Source organism: Mchenga conophoros, linkage group LG14 (genome assembly GCF_057382185.1).
Source record: "Mchenga conophoros isolate Kocher_MC1m ecotype Shallow Benthic linkage group LG14, M_conophoros_male_GT1.1, whole genome shotgun sequence".
In the NCBI taxonomy this organism is placed as follows: Eukaryota; Metazoa; Chordata; class Actinopteri; order Cichliformes; family Cichlidae; genus Mchenga; species Mchenga conophoros.
Window position 1 is genome coordinate 7785003 of NC_140539.1, and position 20282 is coordinate 7805284.

Sequence of the window (20282 nt, forward strand, 5' to 3'; positions counted from 1 at the left end):
GTTTTCAATTATATGCGAAGTTTGTAAATACACAGGCGCTGTGTGCGATTTTAAGATGAATGCTGGTATTTCCTATTTTCTGGGAGTTTTCTAAAGTAGCACAACTTGTCATATGACTTCTCTGCACTATATCACATGCCCTTCACTATTTCCTTCTTTATTAGCACTATGGCTTTTCCCACGTTCGTGGTGCTCCTTTGTCAGGTAGCCGTGTTTCTGTCTCTCTGTGTTGTTGGAGAGGGTCGCTACTCCATTTTCAGGAGGTTTAAAGAAGCACAGGACACCAAGCAGGGATCTCCGTTTGAGGAGCAATGGTTCCCACAGAAATTGGATCACTTCAACGGCGCTGACACAAGAGTGTGGAAGCAGGCAGGTCTACATGTTGGTTTATATGGACGTTTGTTTGATTTAACTGTGTGGTCTAATCTTGTGCAGTTGGACAAATGTGTCATAATGCATGCATCTGTCACGAAAGATAAAGCCTTTTTGGCTCATTTTACTGCAACCCCACTGATGTGTTTATTTTTTTTACTTTCTGAATGTCTCTCACTTTGTTGTTCCCTCTCAGAGGTACTTTATAAATGAAGCCTTCTACAGGCCTGGTGGGCCGGTGTTTCTGATGATAGGGGGAGAGGGCCCAGCAAATCCAGCATGGATGAAGGATGGCACTTGGCTCACCTACGCTGAGAAACTGGGAGCACTTTGCTTGATGCTGGAGCATCGCTTCTATGGAAAGAGTCACCCTACAGTGTATGTTTATCCCTCTCTTTATGTCCTGTTTATGAGAGAAATCTCTATGTCTGTGTGGTCATCTGTCTTGACAACTCAGTATCCAACCCTCAGCTTCACCCTGTGCAGAGGGTAACACACACGTTTGCACTGCTTCAGGTTCAGCAGGTTTAACAAAGCTATGAAAACATTTATTGCCATGAATGCATTCCTGATATTCTTGCTCTCAAGTTTAACCGTCTGCAAACCCTTACCATAACCGAAACCTAATTCTAACTTGAACGCTAAAACCAAGTCTTAACCCTCAGACAGAAGGGCTGTGACTCGTGGTTCAAAATTCACAAAGATGGCCGTACACACAGAATATTTTGATCATTTTCACTATATCATCTTTTTTTAGTTTTCCTGTGACAAATGACTCTAACAACTCAATCATGTAGCAGAAATGAGTGGCTCTCAAATCCCATGTTTAGTGTGAGTTAAAGCCGGCCTATTTTTAGAACAGGAACTCCATGATTACCCGCATGTGATAAGGTTAAGGGACATGTGTGAACTGTAGCTGAGTAAAATAACTGACTTCCTTAAATTTCAGCTCAGCATGAACAAAAATGATCAAATGCAGAAGTGAAGCAGTACTGCACACCAAATATGTTATACCAAAATAAAAAAATAATGTTGTGGGTGCAAAAACTGGTATTAAAAATGTCAGGCTTCCTTTGTTTATGCACCAGTGAGCTGTGTGCCTTTCAAGTGGTTAACTTCAGTTTGAATCTTTACACAGGAAGTTTCTGCCAGAGCAAGGTGCTCTTAAGTATGGCTAAATCACTTTGCACAGCTCTTTGCAGGTTTTCCCCAACTCTGGTTGTGCACACTGTAGGATCAGAACAAATTTACATTGAAACCACCAGCTGAATTTTCTCAGCTGGTTTTATCAGCACCACTAGATGGCAGCACTGCAGTGTGCCCGTAGCCCAGTCGCTAGATAGAACAATGTGGTTTGATACTGAATGCTTACTCTTTTCTTTTAGGGACCTCAGCACAGACAACCTGCGTTTCCTCAGCAGTCGTCAGGCGCTGGCTGACCTAGCACACTTTCGCACCATGATTGCCGAGGCCCGAGGGCTGACTGACAGGAAGTGGGTGGCGTTCGGTGGGTCCTACCCAGGCTCTCTGGCTGCTTGGTTCAGGCTCAAATACCCCCACCTGGTCCATGCCTCTGTGGCCACCAGTGCACCTGTTTATGCCACAGTCAATTTTCCAGGTAAGAAGAGACATGATGTAAAAAGCCCAAACAGTGTAACAAAGCCCTAAATAATGTTGTCTAGTCCTGATTTTAGAATGTGCCGAACTCCATTTAAAACAATCTAGGATTTGAACATGTATATGCATTCAGGAAACAAAGTGGGATTACCACATTAAGGATACGCTAAAGTGTTGTTTGTTGTGCTTCTCAGTATTACATTCAGTTTCATATAATGTATGACACACTAAAAACACACTGCAGTATCAACACCCTCACCAAACACACGAAGCATCAAATCGAACCACTCGACAAATTTTCTAGCTTCGGTCAGTGTCTCGGAACTAAAAGGCTCAGACACATCAGAGATGAGAGCTCATTCTCTATCTGTGTCTGTGTTGTATTTGGCCGTCTCCTTTGTTTTTCTCCGCAAGGCTGCAGGCTGGAATCGAGGTCAGAGGAGCTTTTGAACATGGATTTAGGCTCTTCCACCCACACATGTGCTGTCTTTAAGATGCTATCGCACACATTCATTAGAAATTCCTTTTGGATTTAGGGACATGTGAGAGACAAAACACCTGGGACCAATGGTGTACTTGCATCAGCCATCTCTTTTGTCCTGCAGTAAGTTCGTGGTTATCATTTCCAGCACAGCACAGCAGTAAGTTAGAAACTACCAGTAAGAGGTTGGCTTTCACTTAAAAAGGGGGGGAGAAAATTCCTGGATTGTGTAATGTGGAGTTTCTCCTCTGAGCTTTTAGACTTTTCATAAGCTGTGAAATTCACTCATCATTTCACTTTCAACCTCACTGAAACCCAAATAAACACTCTCAAACATTTAAATGGAACTGGGTTCACACGCTGTTTTGAAGATAAATTGGTGCCTCTAAAATGGTCCTGTGTGTTTAACCAAGAGCTTTTTTTCTTTTTTGTGTGTGTGTATTATTGTGGTCTTTTTATAGCAGCCCAGGTTTAAGTGTCCATGCACCCTCTGCCTTTTTTTTCTTTTTCTCTCTTTTTATTTTTTCTTTTTATTTTTTTTCCCCAGAATACTTGGAGGTTGTTTGGCGTTCGCTGGCCTCAGAGAACACAGAGTGCCCATTGCTAGTGAAAAAGGCTTCGGATGACCTCGTCGAACGCCTGAAAGACCCCAGAACCTATGAAAACATCACCAAAGACTTCAAGTAGGTTACATTTGCTCTCTGGAAGTGATCGTGGCTCAAGAATTGGGAGTTCGTCTTGTAATCGGAAGGTTGCCGGTTCGAGCCCTGGCTTGGACAGTCTCGGTCGTTGTGTCCTTGGGCAAGACACTTCACCCGTTGCCTACTGGTGGTGGTCAGAGGGCCTGGTGGCGCCAGTGTCCGGCAGCCTCGCCTCTGTCAGTGCGCCCCAGGGTGGCTGTGGCTACAATGTAGCTTGCCATCACCAGTGTGTGAATGGGTGGATGACTGGATATGTAAAGCGCTTTGGGGTCCTTAGGGACTAGTAAAGCGCTATATAAATACAGGCCATTTACCATCCTTCTGTTTTGTTATTTGCCGTGACCAGAGGAGCCCTTAACTTGAGGCATGTTATATAAACGGAGTGTCCAGTTTGCAGCCAATTACAGAGTAAGCCTTCCTGATCAGTCTGGCAGACCACAGCAAAGCTGACATCCCCTTACTTCTCTAGTCTGATCTTATTCACATTGAGAACCAGATGATTCTTCCAAAGTGTGTGTGTGCGTGCGTGCGCAACAAGGGTCATCTTGGGTCAGAGTCAACAGCTCCAGAAGTATTGCCTCAGTTTTCTGGATGAAGCTGGGCCGCTGGAGGGTTTCTGTGTGGTTACGCACAGAAATGTCTCACTGTATTTCCTTACATCACTTTATCATTGGGTTTATTGTTATTACTGTGGCTGTCTAAGATTTCAAGGCTTAACATTACTTAAAAAGAGTAAGTAAACAAAAACGCCTCGGCATTTACTTTTATTGGGTTATTTTCTCAGCCCTCTTATTACATTATTTTCTTTTCATTCACTTCCATTATTCTCAGTTACAAACATGAAGTCATTCTTACCCGTGCCATGTGTGCAGCCTCTGATGTTATTTTATAGCCTGTATTTGAGGTTTTTATAGTGACTGTCAGCATGATAAATAAGCAGTGTTGAATGGCGTCTTCAATGGCGTGGGCAGTTTTGCAGAACTTGTGCTGTCATGGGGACTTGCGAACCTGCCCATCTTTTTATTTCTGCTTCATGCAGACATGTCCTCATTGCAGGCAGAGGTCACAGGGGTGGTTTGGAGGCTTCCAGCTTTAAAACCGCAAAATATCAGGCAAAGCAGCGCTTGCGTCACAGCTTGAGCATGGAGGAAGTTTTGGTTCACTGCACACACAAGGGAGTTGAGTCCAATAAAATGAAAAGTGAACACTTAACTACGTACATCCACAAACGCACCTCAGTAAGGTACAATCACTGCCGTGATTACTGTCAGCTTGACAGACGGCCCTAATCATTTGCATGGATTGACTTTGAATACATGAATACTTGATTAAAAGGGAAGTCAGTTCTTTGGATTTACTTCTAGCTGCATATTATAGAAAGTAACACCCAAACACATGCTGTTGGCTAGCACTTTACTATTGTCCTCCCTTTATTTCTTTTTTTCCTCTGGTTTTTCTAATTTCTTCATATCCTTCCCTATTCCCATGTTTCTTCTCCTCCAGTTTGTGCTCCAAACTACAGATCCAGACAGACATGGACTCTGCCTATTTCCTGGAAACGCTGGCTGGCAACTTCATGAATGTGGTCCAGTACAATGAAGACAACAGGGGGTTTGAGGTGAGGGGAAAGCCAAACTGTATTGGGGGAAAGAGCCAGACATGTGGCTTCTGGAGTGCTTCTTGATATCCTCAGTCCAAAAATGATAACCATCTAATATGTTAGAAGTTGTACAGAACGAAAACACTTGTTTACAGGAAAATTTGATATTATTTTGCAGAGGGCACAGCATTTATCCCCTACTGCCCATTTTCTCTGAGCTTTCTCATTGTCATAGATCCACATAGGTCCAGTTAAGAGGAGGCTCTCCCTTTAAGGATGAGGTCGGTAAATGATGGACAGAACACATGCATAAAGATTTACACCAACATGCCTGCAGTTGACTCTGCAGGACAGGCACAGATGCATATCTGTAGCTGTTGTTCAGTAAGTACAAACGGCTTGCGTAGTGTTTGGGTGTAGCTGCTCTACAAAATGTGCCCAACCACGTATTTTTGATACCGTTTGATGTGAAAAGACATCTGATATGGAAAGAATTTTTTAATTAAGACATGATTTATGTGTACTGACTAAGCACTGAACAGGCTTTGTAGCTATCAGGGCCTGAGTTGAATGCAAGACCACTATGAGTCAGGGGTGTAACAGGGAACCGGGCAGTGTGCTGAAACATGATAAACCCTGCATTGTCTAACAGCGAGAGGCCCAGAGATGTTGCCTCGGAAGAATTTTTCCAAGGTTGCGTCGGGGACCTGTTGCTTGCTTACTGTGTCTGTGTGTTTATATAAGAAGTGGGGCCTGGCTTGTTGCTCTGCAAAGTGGAGGCCAACAGAGTAGATAACAGTGGATGGTGGGAGGGTTTGACTTGTTTTTAAATGAAAGAAGCCAGTACGGTGGTGTTTGGTGCTGGTGCTTTTTATCTGAGATTTGCTTGTTTTTTAGTGGAAATATTTCTAGCATAAGATGAAGCCCATGGTCACGATAAATGCACAGTAATGCGCAAGAATCTTAAGCCACCCCTGTATCTTTATATTTTGCTAGGGAAATGGGTCCAATGTGCAAAAATACAGTATATAAAACACAGTTTTCCCAGTGCTAATCAGCTTCAAAGTCAATATTTGGTGCTTTTTGGCACTTTTATTCTTCAGCACGGTCTGAACTTTCCTCAGCAACTTCGTGTCTTTTCTGTAAGATTTCAGGAACAGGATACAAATCCATGCAAGTGTGTGTGATCAGCATTCTGTTGTGGTACAGCAGTAAACATGTACAGCCTTTTAGTAGAAGTCCCATTGTGCATGATTTTTGTCAGTTACTTTGGTTACTGTACTTTTCACCTTTTCCTCACTTTTCTTTAAAAAAAAAAAAAAAAAAAGTGACTCCCCATCCCCTCTCTGTCCCCCTGGTGCCTGGAGGAGACGTGAGTCCGGTTACCAATAAGCTGATGTGAAAAAGTAACAAAAGAGCCTTTGGTCTCTCTGGTTTCCTGTCGCCCCAAGCTAAAGAGACGCTTATAAAAGAACTGAAGGGAGCGTCGGGCCACATAGTCCACAGTGCTAGCAGACAGGCACAGCCCACAGCTGCCTTCTCTGACACAAAGGGCAGAGAAAACTAGCAGGTTTTGGGTACCGCTGAGGAATTTGGGTAAGAACTCGGGGTGAGGTGTAACTCAAGCAGTAGAGTCACAGCAGTGGTTTTATGCTTAAGGTTGTCAATAGGGTGCTGTATAAAATGCAGAAGGACCTTATGTAACGGTACAGCTTGTAGCGCAAGTACAAATAGTTTGTTTTCCTTTTCTGTTTTTTCTTTTTTCTTACATAGAATAGGGGATGGTAATCACAGGTCACTTAGGTGTTGATTTTTTCACGTAAGCACCACTCTGATCACTGCCACCTGTTTGCTCCTGCAGCCTCACTCTGTCAAAAAGCGCTCTAATGGAAGCATTGAGACACACTGAATGTGCCATTTACCAGAGTAGTGCTGTCTCGAATTAAACACTCATCAGCACATGTCTGTGGGGAACAGGACTGCCTCCTGATACTTGCTTTACCATGAGTGCTGAAGATGTGTCCTCCTCGTTTGGCTCAATATCATTTGAGCCCTTCCTTTTTCCTTTTTAGCTAAGATGGTAGCTGCTGAGTTCAAAAACTGTAGGGTATTCCAAATTTGACTTTTGACTGCTATAAAGACACCATCCAGGTTCTGGTAGAGCTTTTGATGTAGCTTTACTTGATAATGTTAATACCCTCAGGCACTCAAAATTGCCAGTGTAATTTTAGACGGGTGTATATGTGGACCCAGAGTGCTGGACAGCAACCACTCAAAAGCCACAGTGTTTGTGCTGATCATAATGGGCATACATGGAGCAGGTCGCCACACGTGACAGAAACTGCATCAACGATGTCCACTAATTGTACACGGCTAGACTTGTGAGGACAAAGACATGAATATATTATGTGTGTTTGTCCAAAGAGAACAGGCCACTGAAAATGCAACACAGATATTTTCCTCCACAGATGTGTATCCAGACTGTAAAACATAAACTTACTGGCTTATTCTGCGGCTTAATTTTTATATGCGAAACACTACACAACTGCCAAGAGTTAACTCTCATTTGCATAAGATGAAAGGTTTAGTTAACTTTCAGCTTTCTTCTTTTGTCAAGCTGCTAGTGAGTCTCTCACCGCCTTAAATCCCAGAGTGCTCTGTGAAGACATTCTTGCATGTTGTTAGAAGATGCCTGGGGGCGAACTCTTTCTCACTTCATGCTGCTGGCCTGTGTGCCTAGGTATTCTTTGTACTATCACCTCACAATTTTTTTTTTTTTTTTTTTTTTTTTTTTTGGTCCACTACTTTGTCTAAGATTGCAATATCACAACAATTGGGTGAAGATAATATTTGTCCTTTTTAAAGGTGGAGCGCATTAGCAACAAGAGCCTTTGTTGATTAGTGTGTATTACAGGAACTGATTCACAGGATGGATTTCTTGCCAGTTGGCCTCATCTCAGTGTCACCATCTGGGAACTCTAAAATACCCTGCCCTTGTCCACATATGAAATGAATAAATATTCATGTTATGTTTTTTGAGGTTGTACAAAATATTTAAAAGGCCATCACACCGCAAGGTCCTTTCAAGAGCTGTTTTGGACCTTCTGGTAATGTCAAAGTCAAAATAATTTCTAATTCAACCTTGATCATGTGTTTTGTTTTTGGGGGTGTGTGGGATGGGAGGGGGGTTAAATGTGTTTGCTTTTCCAAACACAACTTCTCGCTCAAGTGTTGTGCCATACCAGCATGCGTTTTAGTGTTTGACAAATGCTGACCAAACTTCATCTACTTAACCACTGGAAAAACTGCCACTTTCTGTTGGGACCACCTTTTAGGATGGGGGTTAAGGATTTCCTATTCACATCCACTTATACACTCTGTATTGTATTGTAGGAGCTTAAATCTGGTCTTGCAGCTAGTTGTGACCATATTAGGGTATTCTCTCTCTGTGACTCTGTTTTTTGTTTTTTTTCACCCTCACTCTTGGCTTTATATGACAAACTAAAGCCTAAAGTTATGGCTCAGAGATTATTTCCACATCTATTTTCTTCCACTTAAATAATCCAGGGGTTGGAGCCTATCTTAGCTGTCACACAGCAGGCGGTGGGGTACACCCTGGTCAGGTGTGTGGCCTTGAGTGGTGCGGTATGGTGATAGTCCTAACAACAGCGCCACCGTCCCTCCCTGTATTTGTGCAAACACTGATTTATTTGAAACTTTGGTCAAGGGTATAATAATCCAAAGTAGCCGCTCTGAAAAATTTAAATAATATAACTGCACATCTTGCCATCAATGTTGAGAAAACAGTGTTTCTATGTCATCCTAACCATCTTCTTTTCCTTGTGGTGTGCTGTGATATGTCATTAAAGGGTGTTACTGGTACCAACATCACCATCAAGGTGCTGTGTAGTGTGATGACTGACAGCTCACTGGGAGACCCTTACGCCAGATACGCAGCTGTGGCCCGTCTCATGATGGAGACCACCTCTATGAAATGCCTGGACACTAGCTTCAGCAAATACGTCAGCGACATGACTAACACATCCTGGGATGGACCAGCTCCAATAGCAGGTGGGTGTGGACGCGTCTTCCTTGGAAGTGGTATTTGGTTTGCTCATTTTTATTTAGCTTTAGCTTGTGGTCCTTATGAAACAGATATTTCTGTACCTTGCAATTTTAGGCTGTCTTTTGTTGTTTTGTTAGTAGAGTAGTTTATTTTTGTTGTTGCACTTAAGGGAAACTGTCATGTCTCATCGTGACTTTCCACTGTCATCCAACAATAATTCAGGAGCACTGCAGTAGCCTTAGGAAATGGAATAGAACAGTCACAGGCTTGTTCTGGCATGTGGTTACTATGCTGATGGAAGGATTTGAACAACCAAAAGAAAAGGAAAAAAGCTAATTCAGGAGTATTGCTTAACTTTACTACTAAATAAATCCTGGCATAACATCCCAAAATAAGGCTGCTTTTTCTAAACGAAGTTTTCACGAGGGTTTAAAGTTCCTATATTGTATCCACTTTTTAAAAAGTTAAATTAAGCCCGACATGTGCCCCAGAATATCTTTCCAGTTCCAGCCAAAAGTGTCATACGAGTCATTCCTTTTGCCGTGGCTATGTATGCCGTCACGCTTTCTGTTTTTGTAGGTTTATATGCCAAAGCAAACGGAACACAAGTGAGCTGCTAGGTCTGAATTCAGGAGCTCAGTTCTTTTCTACTTGGAGGTGGTGCTTTTACCTGTGCTGAATCACAACTGGCTGCAAACCACAATAGCTCGTTCAGAGACTGTGTGCAGAGAAAAGAAATATTGAGTTAATCTATTCCATTTGTCGGTCTAAAGACACACTGGAGATGTATTTAAAAACAGGGAAGTGAATCTGGCACCACTGCATCCCCTTTAACACCTGTGGTTTATACTGCACATAATATGGAAGAAGAAATGCACACATGATGTTGGAGATAGATGTATGTGTGTGTGTGTAGTAAAAATAGCATTTTTGTCCAGGGTCGCATGTTTCTGTTGTCAGCTCAGACTTCATCAGTGGGAGGGGTGGAGGGTCACAGGAACAGGATGTGGTCTCTTTGAAAAGTCTTTGGGATGCGCTTTCATAAACTTCCCTGCCCACCTCTTTGTCTTGGGGCTCCAGTCAAGTTGTTTTCGGTATTTATTATAGCTGAATAACTGAAAATGAATACTTTTTTTTTTTTTTTTTTTATCAAGGTGATTTTAAGATAATTATTAGAAATGCTGGCTCTAATAACATAATGTGTATAATGCTAACAAGGAAATGAACATGCTATTCATGGGTAGATTTTTGTGTATTTCTTGACAGGGAGACAGTGGGTCTACCAGACCTGTGCTGAATTTGGATTCTACCAGAGCACTGATTCACCCAACCAGCCGTTCGCTGGCTTCCCTCTTGTGTGAGTACACCAAACATGGCCAGTAAAGCTCACACATTTAATTGCATATTCAGTTGTCATTCTTATTGGGTTTTTTTTCTTTTTCTTCCCATCCAGATATTTTCTGAAACAGTGTACAAACTTTTACAACATCAGTGCTGAGCAGGTGGCAGAGGCTGTCACACAGACCAATGAGTATTACGGTGCTTATGACATCCGCTCAAGCAGAATTGTGTTCCCCAATGGCTCCATTGACCCCTGGCATGCCTTGGGGGTCACTCAGGACATCTCAGCTGACCTACCTGCGATTTTCATCAAAGGTGAACAAAAATGATGCATAATGAATTTTTATGTTAAGTTTGTTTTACACTCTGGATACACATTTGTGGGGAGAATGTCTGTTTCAAATCATGAGATCAGCATATGTCCAAATAATCCCTGTTAACCAAAAGGTCGGGCTGCACACTGCTCTAAACATCCCTATTGTCCTTTTTTTGTTTAAATGATGTCTGTGAGAGCGGTGGTCCTGGATATGGTCATCTCAGGTATACATCTCTGGCTGTGAACACAGAAGCCACAACCACCTGCTGTTTAGATCTTCTGTTTGTGAGGGACAGCCAGTCAGAGTTTGGCTCAAAGGAACAGCAGGCTTGTAGAAGTGGAGGCCCCACATAAGATAAAGAGTTCTTTAAACTGTGAATCATGGAAACAGAGTTTAACAATATAACAGTGAAGCTGGAAGTGAGCTCCCCTTTAAGTAAACACCTTACAAACTGTACATCAGATTGCACTGATATTTTTTTTTTATTTTTTTAAACACAAGTCCACACTGAGACTGAACTATGTTTGTGGTTGCTTTACATTACATAAGCCAAACGGCTAAATCAGAGTAGAACAATGCTTTACTTGTTCAACTCCAATTTTATTTGCTGGTTAATTGTGCTTGGAAGTCTTGTTTCCATCTATATTTTTTTTCTTTTTTGTCTCTCTTGCATGCCTTATCCACTGTTTTTTCTTTCCCCGATCCAGGAACCTCTCACTGCGCCAACATGTACCCAGCCAGGAGTGACGATCCCCCACAGCTGACCCTGGCCCGTGACCACATCTCCTTACTTCTGCAGCAGTGGCTGAAGCAATGACTGAGAGCTAAATAAGCCAGCAGTGGCTTTGCAACTGAAGCGTAATACTTTCAGGTCACTGAGAGTGGGAGAAGAGTGCTTAGCTTCCTGCCAAATTTCTGGTTGATCTGAAATTCTATTTTGCACAAGAATCTTTAGGTCCAAGTTCAGGTTTTGAGCTCATAAATAAAGTTTTCTTTTTTCTTTTCTTTTTAAAAAAAAAAATTATTTCTTGTATTTGTGGGTACTTTGTTTCAAAAATGTAATCTTGCAGAATTAGAACAGTTTTTCTTAGTGAGTTTATAATGTCAGGTTTAACTCTGTTAGGCATATAATTGATTTATTAGGTTTAGTCATCGGTAGCCTGGATAATTGCTGTAGTTAATCAATTTTCGTGTGGAAAAGCTGTTTGCTTTTGGAGACAGCACTTGCTAAATCTGAACAAAATGCTTTTGGCACTGAGAAACTTCAGCTTCCCCAGAAGCCTTTAAAACATTAATCAAGCTTTCAAAACCAAGGTTATCGACCTTTCACTTCAACAGAAGAATGAGAGTCCTGTTTAAACGTGCAGCAATGAACCTGCAAAACCTTTTTAACTGGGAATTTGATGAGAAATGGCTCCACTTCATGTCTTTGTGTTCCACAAACATGCACACATCTGGTTTTGTTCAACAAAAGTTTAGTTGTGTTTGATAAGAGTGTGTTTAAAACCCAGCAGGAGAAGCGTGATTATCATCTCTAGTTTGGCCCAGAGAGAGGTGCACTGGAAACATCTCAGGCTTCAAGTTGCACAATGGGGTTGGGTGGCAGTGTTCTTACGGTATGTTGGTTTTTTTTGTTTTGTTTTTTTGCCTTTGAAGTAGATGGGTTTGGCTTAAAAATGAGTAAGAGGAGAGACGTAGGAAGACACAATTGTAGTGCACAGCTGTGGGTTCACTGACCTTCTCAGAATTCTCCCAACTCAGACAAACTGACCCACTTTGCCTAACAATGATAACAGTCCCATCTCTGCATCTGGACATGGAGGACCCTCCCCATTCCAAACACACACTCAGCAAAAGCTGTAGCTCAGAACGCAGCCCCACTGTGGGTGTCCCATGTTGTATTTTTACAGCCTTGATCTAGTTATTTACTCGAGGCTGGGAAAGGAACTTATTAAACCCAAGGTTCAACCTAAAAAATATACAAGTGAATTATAAGGTTATGTGACAGATCACTGTCCAGTGTGTCGAGGTAAACATTTATGATGTCTTTAGCAGTAATTACTCACACACTCCCCCTTAATCCCCTGTAATTCAAACCTTCAGTAACCTACTCCTAATCCTCACTTTGGCAGTAGCAGGGATGTAATTGAAACTCAGCCTCTTCTCAGGTGTGTTTAAGTGTGTGTGAGACACTTTCCAGCTGCATACACCCATCAGAAAGAAAGAAAAAAAAAATTCTCGTATGGGCATATATTTTCCAAATTCTCTGTGAAATGTAGTTTGGATAAATATAACTGGAAAAGACTAAGCAATAGTTAGTCTTAGAAATATTTAGGGACACTTTGAAAGGGTCTACGTAGTAATTGACGGTTTTTGATGATGTTGATATTCATCAGGATAAAGTGTAGGCTCTCCATAATTCTCCATTTCATATGACAAAACATCACTATTTTTGCACGTTTCATACTGCTTTTAAACATTACCACACTTCCTGATGTGTCAAGTTGGATGGCCAAGCCATCACCGGACGTAGCTTGATGAAGGTAATCATTATCTAATCTCCTTTTGCTTATCGGAGAAATGTGAGCTACAACTTTGCTAAATTATGAGGATACATCTCATTTTAAATTATGAGAGTTTAAAAACGACAATCTTTAGGGTTTTTTCTGACCTTTACTTTGAAGGTGTAGCGGACGCACATCCGTGTTTGACACAGACACGGATGTCTGTTTTATGGTCGGCTGCTCGGTTGGAAGGCGGGGTTCACAGTAGGATAAATTCTTGTTTGGAACTGCGGTGGAGTCACTAGTAGGTGTAACTTTCTACAGAGTAAGAGCTCTCTTCGTGGACTTTGGGGGTTAACTACTTGAGTTGTCGTTTGAACGGCAGCGAAAAAGCGGACTAATACCAGCTGCAATTTCACCTGCGGGACAAGTCTAATCGAAGCCCCTCGGGTTAGGTAAGGAATAGCGTTTTTTGTGTGTGTGTGTGTGTGTGTGTGTGTGTGTGTGTGGGGGGGGGGGGGGTGTTTTTGTTTTTTTAACGGAATTTTATTTTTAAGCGTCAACACACGTAGCTATTTTAATTGACTTCAAGCATTGCATCTAATTCAAAGAAATAAAATAAGAAAACATGCCCGCATCCTAGCGGGAAAATATTTTGTCGTTTTTGTTTTTTCAAAGAACCAAATGGAAGTTAATTGTCGTTCTGCATAATTGTAGTTGTGTTCACGTGACCTGTTTTGTATTGTTTTTGTTGTTTTTCTTAAAGCACTTTAAAACTGGACTGGTAGTTGTTTAAATGTTTGACGGGTGGGGGTCACCTCTATTGCACAAATTAATAAGTTAATGTTCACGCTTCCTGCGATTTCCTCACCAGATACAGTTGCGGAATATTGTGGCTGAGTGCGTCAAACTTCTGAACACGGTGTTTTATAAAAGCACTCTGGTTGATCATTTGAAAACTGCATGTTAAATCCATTTCCGTGTTTTCTCAGCAATATTATTATTATTATTAACAGCACGCCCCAGTTGGTGAATAAACGTGGCAGCTATACAACTTGCCTTAATTTATGTTCACACTGCAAATACTGCACCTCTTCAGTAAGTCCTCACCGAGAATTGAGTCTGGCTCTTGTGGCCAGTTTTAGGCTGAAGCATTTTCCCCAAAATGGTCCTAAATCTTATTTTGAGCTCAAATTAAAAGGAACGAAGGGTGCAGTTCAAGTGTTCTGGCTAGGGATAGCTTGTGATGTTTAGACACAGTGAGTAAGAGTTAGTCAGACCTTGCAACACTGGATGAATGATTTTGCTGCTTTAAGAGGGAGTAAAGGTATATGTGTTTATTCATGAGTCACAACCATCTATTATGGAAGTGGTTTAAAAAATGCATGCAGTGGTAGGTGACTTCTTCAAGTAAAATAAATGTCATCCTAATTGCCTCTCCTAATGTTTATGTAGGTGTTGCAAGTATCAAAATGAAGCACATGTCCTTATTGTGCCTCTGTGCATTGGTGGCCTTGTGCAGCCATAAGGGGGTGCTGTCCCAAGCACCATCTTATGGTGAAAGGGGCTCTGATCTCGGCATCCAGGTGTTTCAGCAAGTAGTTCATGCCAAGCCCCTGGAAAATGTGGTGCTCTCGCCTCATGGGGTGGCTTCAATCCTTGGCATGCTGTTATCTGGAGCCCACGGGGACACGAGGAAGCAAATCCTTAATGCTCTCCGTTACAAGAAAAATGGTAAGGACTATTTCAGGCTATAGATGTCTTCTGAGTCCTACAGTTTTTAGCCTAACGTATAAAAACCCTGGGTGGTGTTGAGGAACAGTTACAAGTTTACCTGGTTTGCACAGGTCCTTACAAGATGTTGAAGAAGCTGCATAAGAACTTGACGGGCAAAGCCAACCAGGACATCGTGCTGATCGCAAATGCTATGTTCAGCCAGAAGGATTTCCCCATGCAGGAGGCTTTTGTGACTTCCAACAAAGAGAACTTCCAGTGTCAGAGCAGGAGCCTGGACTTCAGCAGCCCTGATGCAGCAGCCGATGAAATTAATGAGTGGGTCAACAATAAAACCAAAGGTAACAGTGGCTGTCAATTATAGCTGTATACAGAAACTAAACTTCCATCTTTGAATGCAGTTGAGTCTCAGAGTGTAGGCATTCCTTCCCTAAAGTGGGTGCAGAAGGACTGGTTTTACCTAAGGAAGGGGAGACTTCTGCATCCATGTTTTGGACTTTTTGTATACTTGGCTACAAGGCTTATTGTCACCTACAAGATCGTTTTCCTTTTCTGCATGAACACATTGAAAATACTGCAGGACTGTTCTAAAACGTCTGACTTGTTAATGCACTAAATTTTCTGCTGTATTGATTGGTTGCCCCTACATGCTGATACAGTTTTACCTTCTCTGTCTCAAAATAAATACAAAAGACATGACGTGTTGGTTTTTAAATCAAACCTTGCTGATGGAATAATGCTCCTATGTTTATCCAGGTCACATCCCCAGCTTGATCAAAGCAGACATGCTGGATCCTGCTCTGACCCGTCTGGTCGTTGTCAACTCAATCTACTTCAAAGGCTTGTGGAAGTCTCGCTTCCAGCCTGAGAACACCAAGATAAGGACCTTCACCCGGGGCGATGGAATCGATATTAAAGTTCCAATGATGTCGCAGCTATCAATCTTTAACATAGGTGAGTGGTGATGTGAGACTAAGCATTTAAATGCGTCTAAAAGAGCAGTCAGTGTTTTAGATAAATCATGATACTAAAAAAAGGCCATATTATTCTACATTACTATCAGCCTATATTGCTTTCCACTGCAAAGCAACCTTTAGATACATTTTCGCAATAATTAGAAAGCTCTTCTGCAACATTGGCTACAGACTAGTAAAAATGAACTGGCTACTATGAATGCTTGTGCTACAAAGTCTCTCTTGGCTTATCAACCGTTACATTACTGTGGTGTGGGGTTTACAGAAGTTCAGTTTTGTCAGCACCATATATTTGTTCTATGTTACTAATGTAGTTTTATGATTTGAGAGTTCAGAATAATTCCTATTTATCATATACTGGACCTTGGTGCAGCTGCTCAGCTCATCCATTGTTGGAAACGAGCTGGTGTCCCTCTTCTCACTGCCCTTTTTAGCAAGCCTTCTTGTGATTGGAAGAAGAAAGCTCACCCACTGGTGAGTGGGGCTTCTGTGCTCACAGCCGGCACGGTGTATTTTAAGTGACCAATCTGGCGCATTTGCATCATGCAGTCAAGAATAGGAAAAAAAAAGCTGGGAAATGGCATATTTAGAGCAGCATGAGCGTTTGCCTTTCCAATTTTTATATACTATGTCCTACTTATATTACACCTTGTTGACCTTGTTTAATAGGAAAACCACTGCATCAGAGTCAGTTATTTGTCACAGAAAATAATGAAAAGCATAACTTCATCATAACATTGGGTTGGTTCACTTTTCTTTCAGTACCTGATGCTTCTCTGAACTTTACCTTGTACAGCCTTCATTGATAATAGACCTCATCTGCCATCATCTACTGCCAAATTATTGCACTTCGGGTTTATTATAATGCAGCTGCAGTCACTGCCAGTTTATGGTTCATATGCGAGTTTGTGTTGAGTTGGGTTTTTTTGTTTTGTATTTTAAGGACTTGGACATGCCACTTCTGTAGGATATTATTTAGTCCTGTGTGAAATGAAATGATACACCAGTCAGAGGTCTATATTTAGGTGACTTGTCAGAGTTGTGGTGGCCCGCGAGTGCTGTGGACAGACGCTCTTGAACTAAGGCCGTGTTAAGCTGGAAGTTACGGATATCTAACTTTCTTCAGTGTCCTAAAGTGTTTTGAGTTTAGTGTTGATAGTCTGTTGCTTGGATTATTGTCTTCAAGCTAGCAGGTGGGTCCTAAAGAGAACACTAGAATGTAGTGGTTCTGGTACAGTAATGTTTTATGGCTATGATGGCATTTACACTTACTTGGCAATCTGACTTTGTAATAGGTAGGTTGGTGTAATAAGCATATACAGCCTGAAAATGGGAGGGAGTCTTGATACCTCTGGTGTTGTACTGCTCTTATGTTATGTGCTTTGATTCAGCTCCACATTTGCTGTTCTTGTACATCATTCAAGAGTATCTACTTGCACAAAAAGGTGATACTTAAAAGCTATAAAGTGCTGTCTCAAACTTTAAGCAATGTTAATGACATATTTGAATTGAGTGAAATGCTGAAAGCTGCAAAAACTGTACCATGCATATGTCTTATGCTATACCCCCTTATTAGCTAATTTAACACAGTATTCTTACAGTTGGTGTTCTTCGTGGGTCTTTTCTGGGAGAGTATGTTTGTCCTCAGGAAGCCAGGGATTTTCTGCTTCCAGACAAAATAGAAAGTGATAACCATCACTGATTACCATTGTGGTTAAACAAAAACATTTACCCACACAAATTCAGAGTTGTTCAGTGGAAAGTCCTGGCAAAATCTGGAGTTTGGCAAATTTGCTTGTTAAAATAAAGTAAGAAAGAACTGGAGAAAAATCCCCATGGGATGAAACCTGTTTTGTCATTCTTTTTTCTTTCTTTCTTTCTTTCTTTTCTTTTCTTTTTTCTTTTCTTTTTTTTTTTTGTCACACATCAAACACTTCAGAATGTGTTCTGTTTTATTAATGTCTTTGCCTCGAATTAACCTTAAGCTGATGGATGGGTACTGGATTGAGCCCACAATGGAAATTACAGCAGCAGCTCAAAGTACATACAAACATATGCTGTAGTACTTAACTATAAACATCAAGTACTATAGCACCATACTGAAGGCCTCATAATGTGAGGTAATACAAAGTTATACATGCAACAGTAATTAAGTAAAATAATAGGTTGATGTTTTTGTTGATCTTAATTTCCTTAATTCCCCCATAAAATATTTTGAAAACCTTAACTTTCTTCCTTCTGGACCATTCAGTATAAAACGATGAGCTTCGACTGGCATTTATAATTTTCTGTGGGAGAGCAGAATTCATGTTTCTGTTAATAATGATAATTAATGGTGACTGTCTTACAGATAGTTTAACTTAAAACTCATTGATCCAGGAGAAAGTTTTGAGGGTCATCATGGTGTGCTGTGCTAAAAGGGCAATTACAGATGTGTGTGTGGCGTTCGGTACTTTTAGTGTTTACTTGTCTTTTAGATTTTATTTGTATTTGACCATTGTGTACATGGTAAACTTCATTATTACGAAAATGGTGATGGCTGGTGCAGGGTTGGTAGAAAGATAATGTGGAGGGGATGGAAGTCTGTTTTGCAGCATTCTAACTTCAGATTTTTGTATTCTGCTAGGCCTAGCCTCCACACCCCAGGGGCTCAAATACAAGGTAATTGAGCTTCCTTATCATGGCAACACCATCAGCATGCTAATCGTTCTCCCGTCTGAAGAGGACACCCCTCTGTCTCGTGTCATTCCCCACATCAGCACAGCCACAGTGCAGAGCTGGACCAAACTGATGCACATGAGGAAAGTCCGCCTGCTCATCCCAAAGTAAGGCACAAACGCACATAAATATAATGTCCCTTCAAATTTGATACATGGTGACATTGTCTGTTACGTTGTGTTCTCAGGTTTACGGCTGATGCAGAGGTGGATTTGAAGGATCCACTTTCAGCTCTGGGAATCACGAACATTTTCAGTGAGGGCAAAGCTGACTTCAGACATCTCAGTGAGTGAAAGCAGAGTCACTGCAAACCAGACGCTGACGCATGTTCTCTTGCACCGCCACAGTATTTATCCAGTCTATTTAGATATGAGCAGAGCCTGGAAGTATGAATGGATTGTTGGCTGTTTACAGAGAGTCACTGATGGCCAGTAAGGAGCTTGAATCGTAGTTGACTGTGAAATGCTGAATCACTGCTCCTCTTGTCTTGCCATTCATCATCTTCTTGAAAGTTTGGAATGAGAAGAGATGGGGATGAAGAGCTCTAGTGCCGCCCTGTGGTGTAATTGGCCAAGAGTTTGTAGGATTTTCCCTAGGAAAGTACCCCATCAGCTTTCCAGCAGATGGGGATGCTCTATTGCCATCATGTGGTGTAGCTTACAAAGGACTATAACATACTTTTATATTTATGCAATCTATGTTGCATGTGGAAGGTCTGGTTCATACAGAGAAAGCAAAGATGATTGCGTATTGTCGTTTCCTCAGGTTCGGAGCCTGTGTATGTATCCAAGGCACTCCAGAAAGCCAAAATAATCGTGAATGAAGATGGAACAAAAGCAGCAGCAGCCACTAGTGAGCATTTGTTCAGTAAGCCTCATCTTTAACTTAAAGTTTCTCCCATGTTTTAACAATGTTCTGTTTTGTGGGTTTTTTGTTTTTGTTTTTTGCTTTTGTTTAGCTGCTATTTTGTTGGCCCGTTCCTCCCCACCCTGGGTTACAGTTGACAGACCTTTTGCGTTCCTCATCAGACATAACCCGACAGGTACAGATTTTCTTCCATTTCCACCTTAAAATGCTGAAAAATGTTTGATTGTAAAGCACTGCACCGTGACGAGTTCTCCTTGCGTCTGTCTCCAGGTACCGTCCTCTTCATGGGCCAGATCAACGAGCCTTGAGCCCAGCCCCATCATCAACCATAGCATCATTTATCACAACAGGATATGCTTATACACTGCCATGTATCAGAATACAAAGTAAACATAAACACACCCCTACATATACAGAGCACACTTTGCTGAACATGTTTGTACAATGTGGATATATGATGTGATTTGTTTTAAATGTTGCTTTTTATGTTACTTATTTTCTGTATTGCATAACATGCTGTATAAAATGTATTTTGCTGACTAAATTTTCCAGTTTTAATTTTTTTGTATCCTTTTTTTGAATTAATGACATTTTTAAAAGACTTTGAATGTCAGTTGTGTATTTTCTCTTCTCTGGAGTAGGATAATCAGTTTATTTATCATGTCAGTGTTTCCGTTTCGTGTTGTAACTCCAGTCTGTATTACGTTTCACTCGTAAGTTACGGCAATATTCATGCCGTTGCAACGGTTTTGCATTTGAAATTATTCTTTCCCTCAGAGAGAAAGTCTTCTTCAAACTTTTGGGGTGAGGTGAAGGAATAAATACACATTCATAACATGAGTGATTTTTGACTGGCTTATTTTCTGTAATCCAGTTAGGGAAATAATTTTGATCTCTCTCCCCCCCCCCCCCCGCTGAATTTGTAAGTTTGCCCAAATAAATAGAAATCAAAAAAACACTTTGCATAAAAGTTATACATTTATTTGGATG

At 41.3% G+C, this 20282-nt stretch overlaps 2 protein-coding genes across 2 annotated transcripts; both read left to right on the plus strand.

Annotated features, from left to right (window-relative positions):
* Positions 1-120: 120 nt before the first annotated feature.
* prss59 (serine protease 59, putative) lies at positions 121-11804 on the plus strand. The gene is made up of 9 exons (XM_085245002.1): positions 121-369; positions 569-750; positions 1758-1990; positions 3018-3153; positions 4675-4789; positions 8641-8842; positions 10104-10194; positions 10291-10493; positions 11203-11804. The coding sequence occupies exons 1-9, from the start codon at positions 136-138 to the stop codon at positions 11310-11312; spliced, it is 1506 nt and encodes a 501-aa protein (XP_085101128.1). The 5' UTR covers positions 121-135; the 3' UTR covers positions 11313-11804.
* Positions 11805-12396: 592 nt separating this feature from the next.
* On the plus strand, positions 12397-20132 carry serpine2 (serpin peptidase inhibitor, clade E (nexin, plasminogen activator inhibitor type 1), member 2). The gene is made up of 9 exons (XM_085245003.1): positions 12397-13454; positions 14455-14733; positions 14847-15074; positions 15490-15687; positions 18334-18532; positions 18613-18710; positions 19191-19277; positions 19384-19467; positions 19563-20132. Exons 2-9 carry the CDS (start codon positions 14472-14474, stop codon positions 19598-19600), a joined length of 1194 nt encoding a protein of 397 aa, XP_085101129.1. The 5' UTR covers positions 12397-13454; positions 14455-14471; the 3' UTR covers positions 19601-20132.
* Positions 20133-20282: the final 150 nt, after the last annotated feature.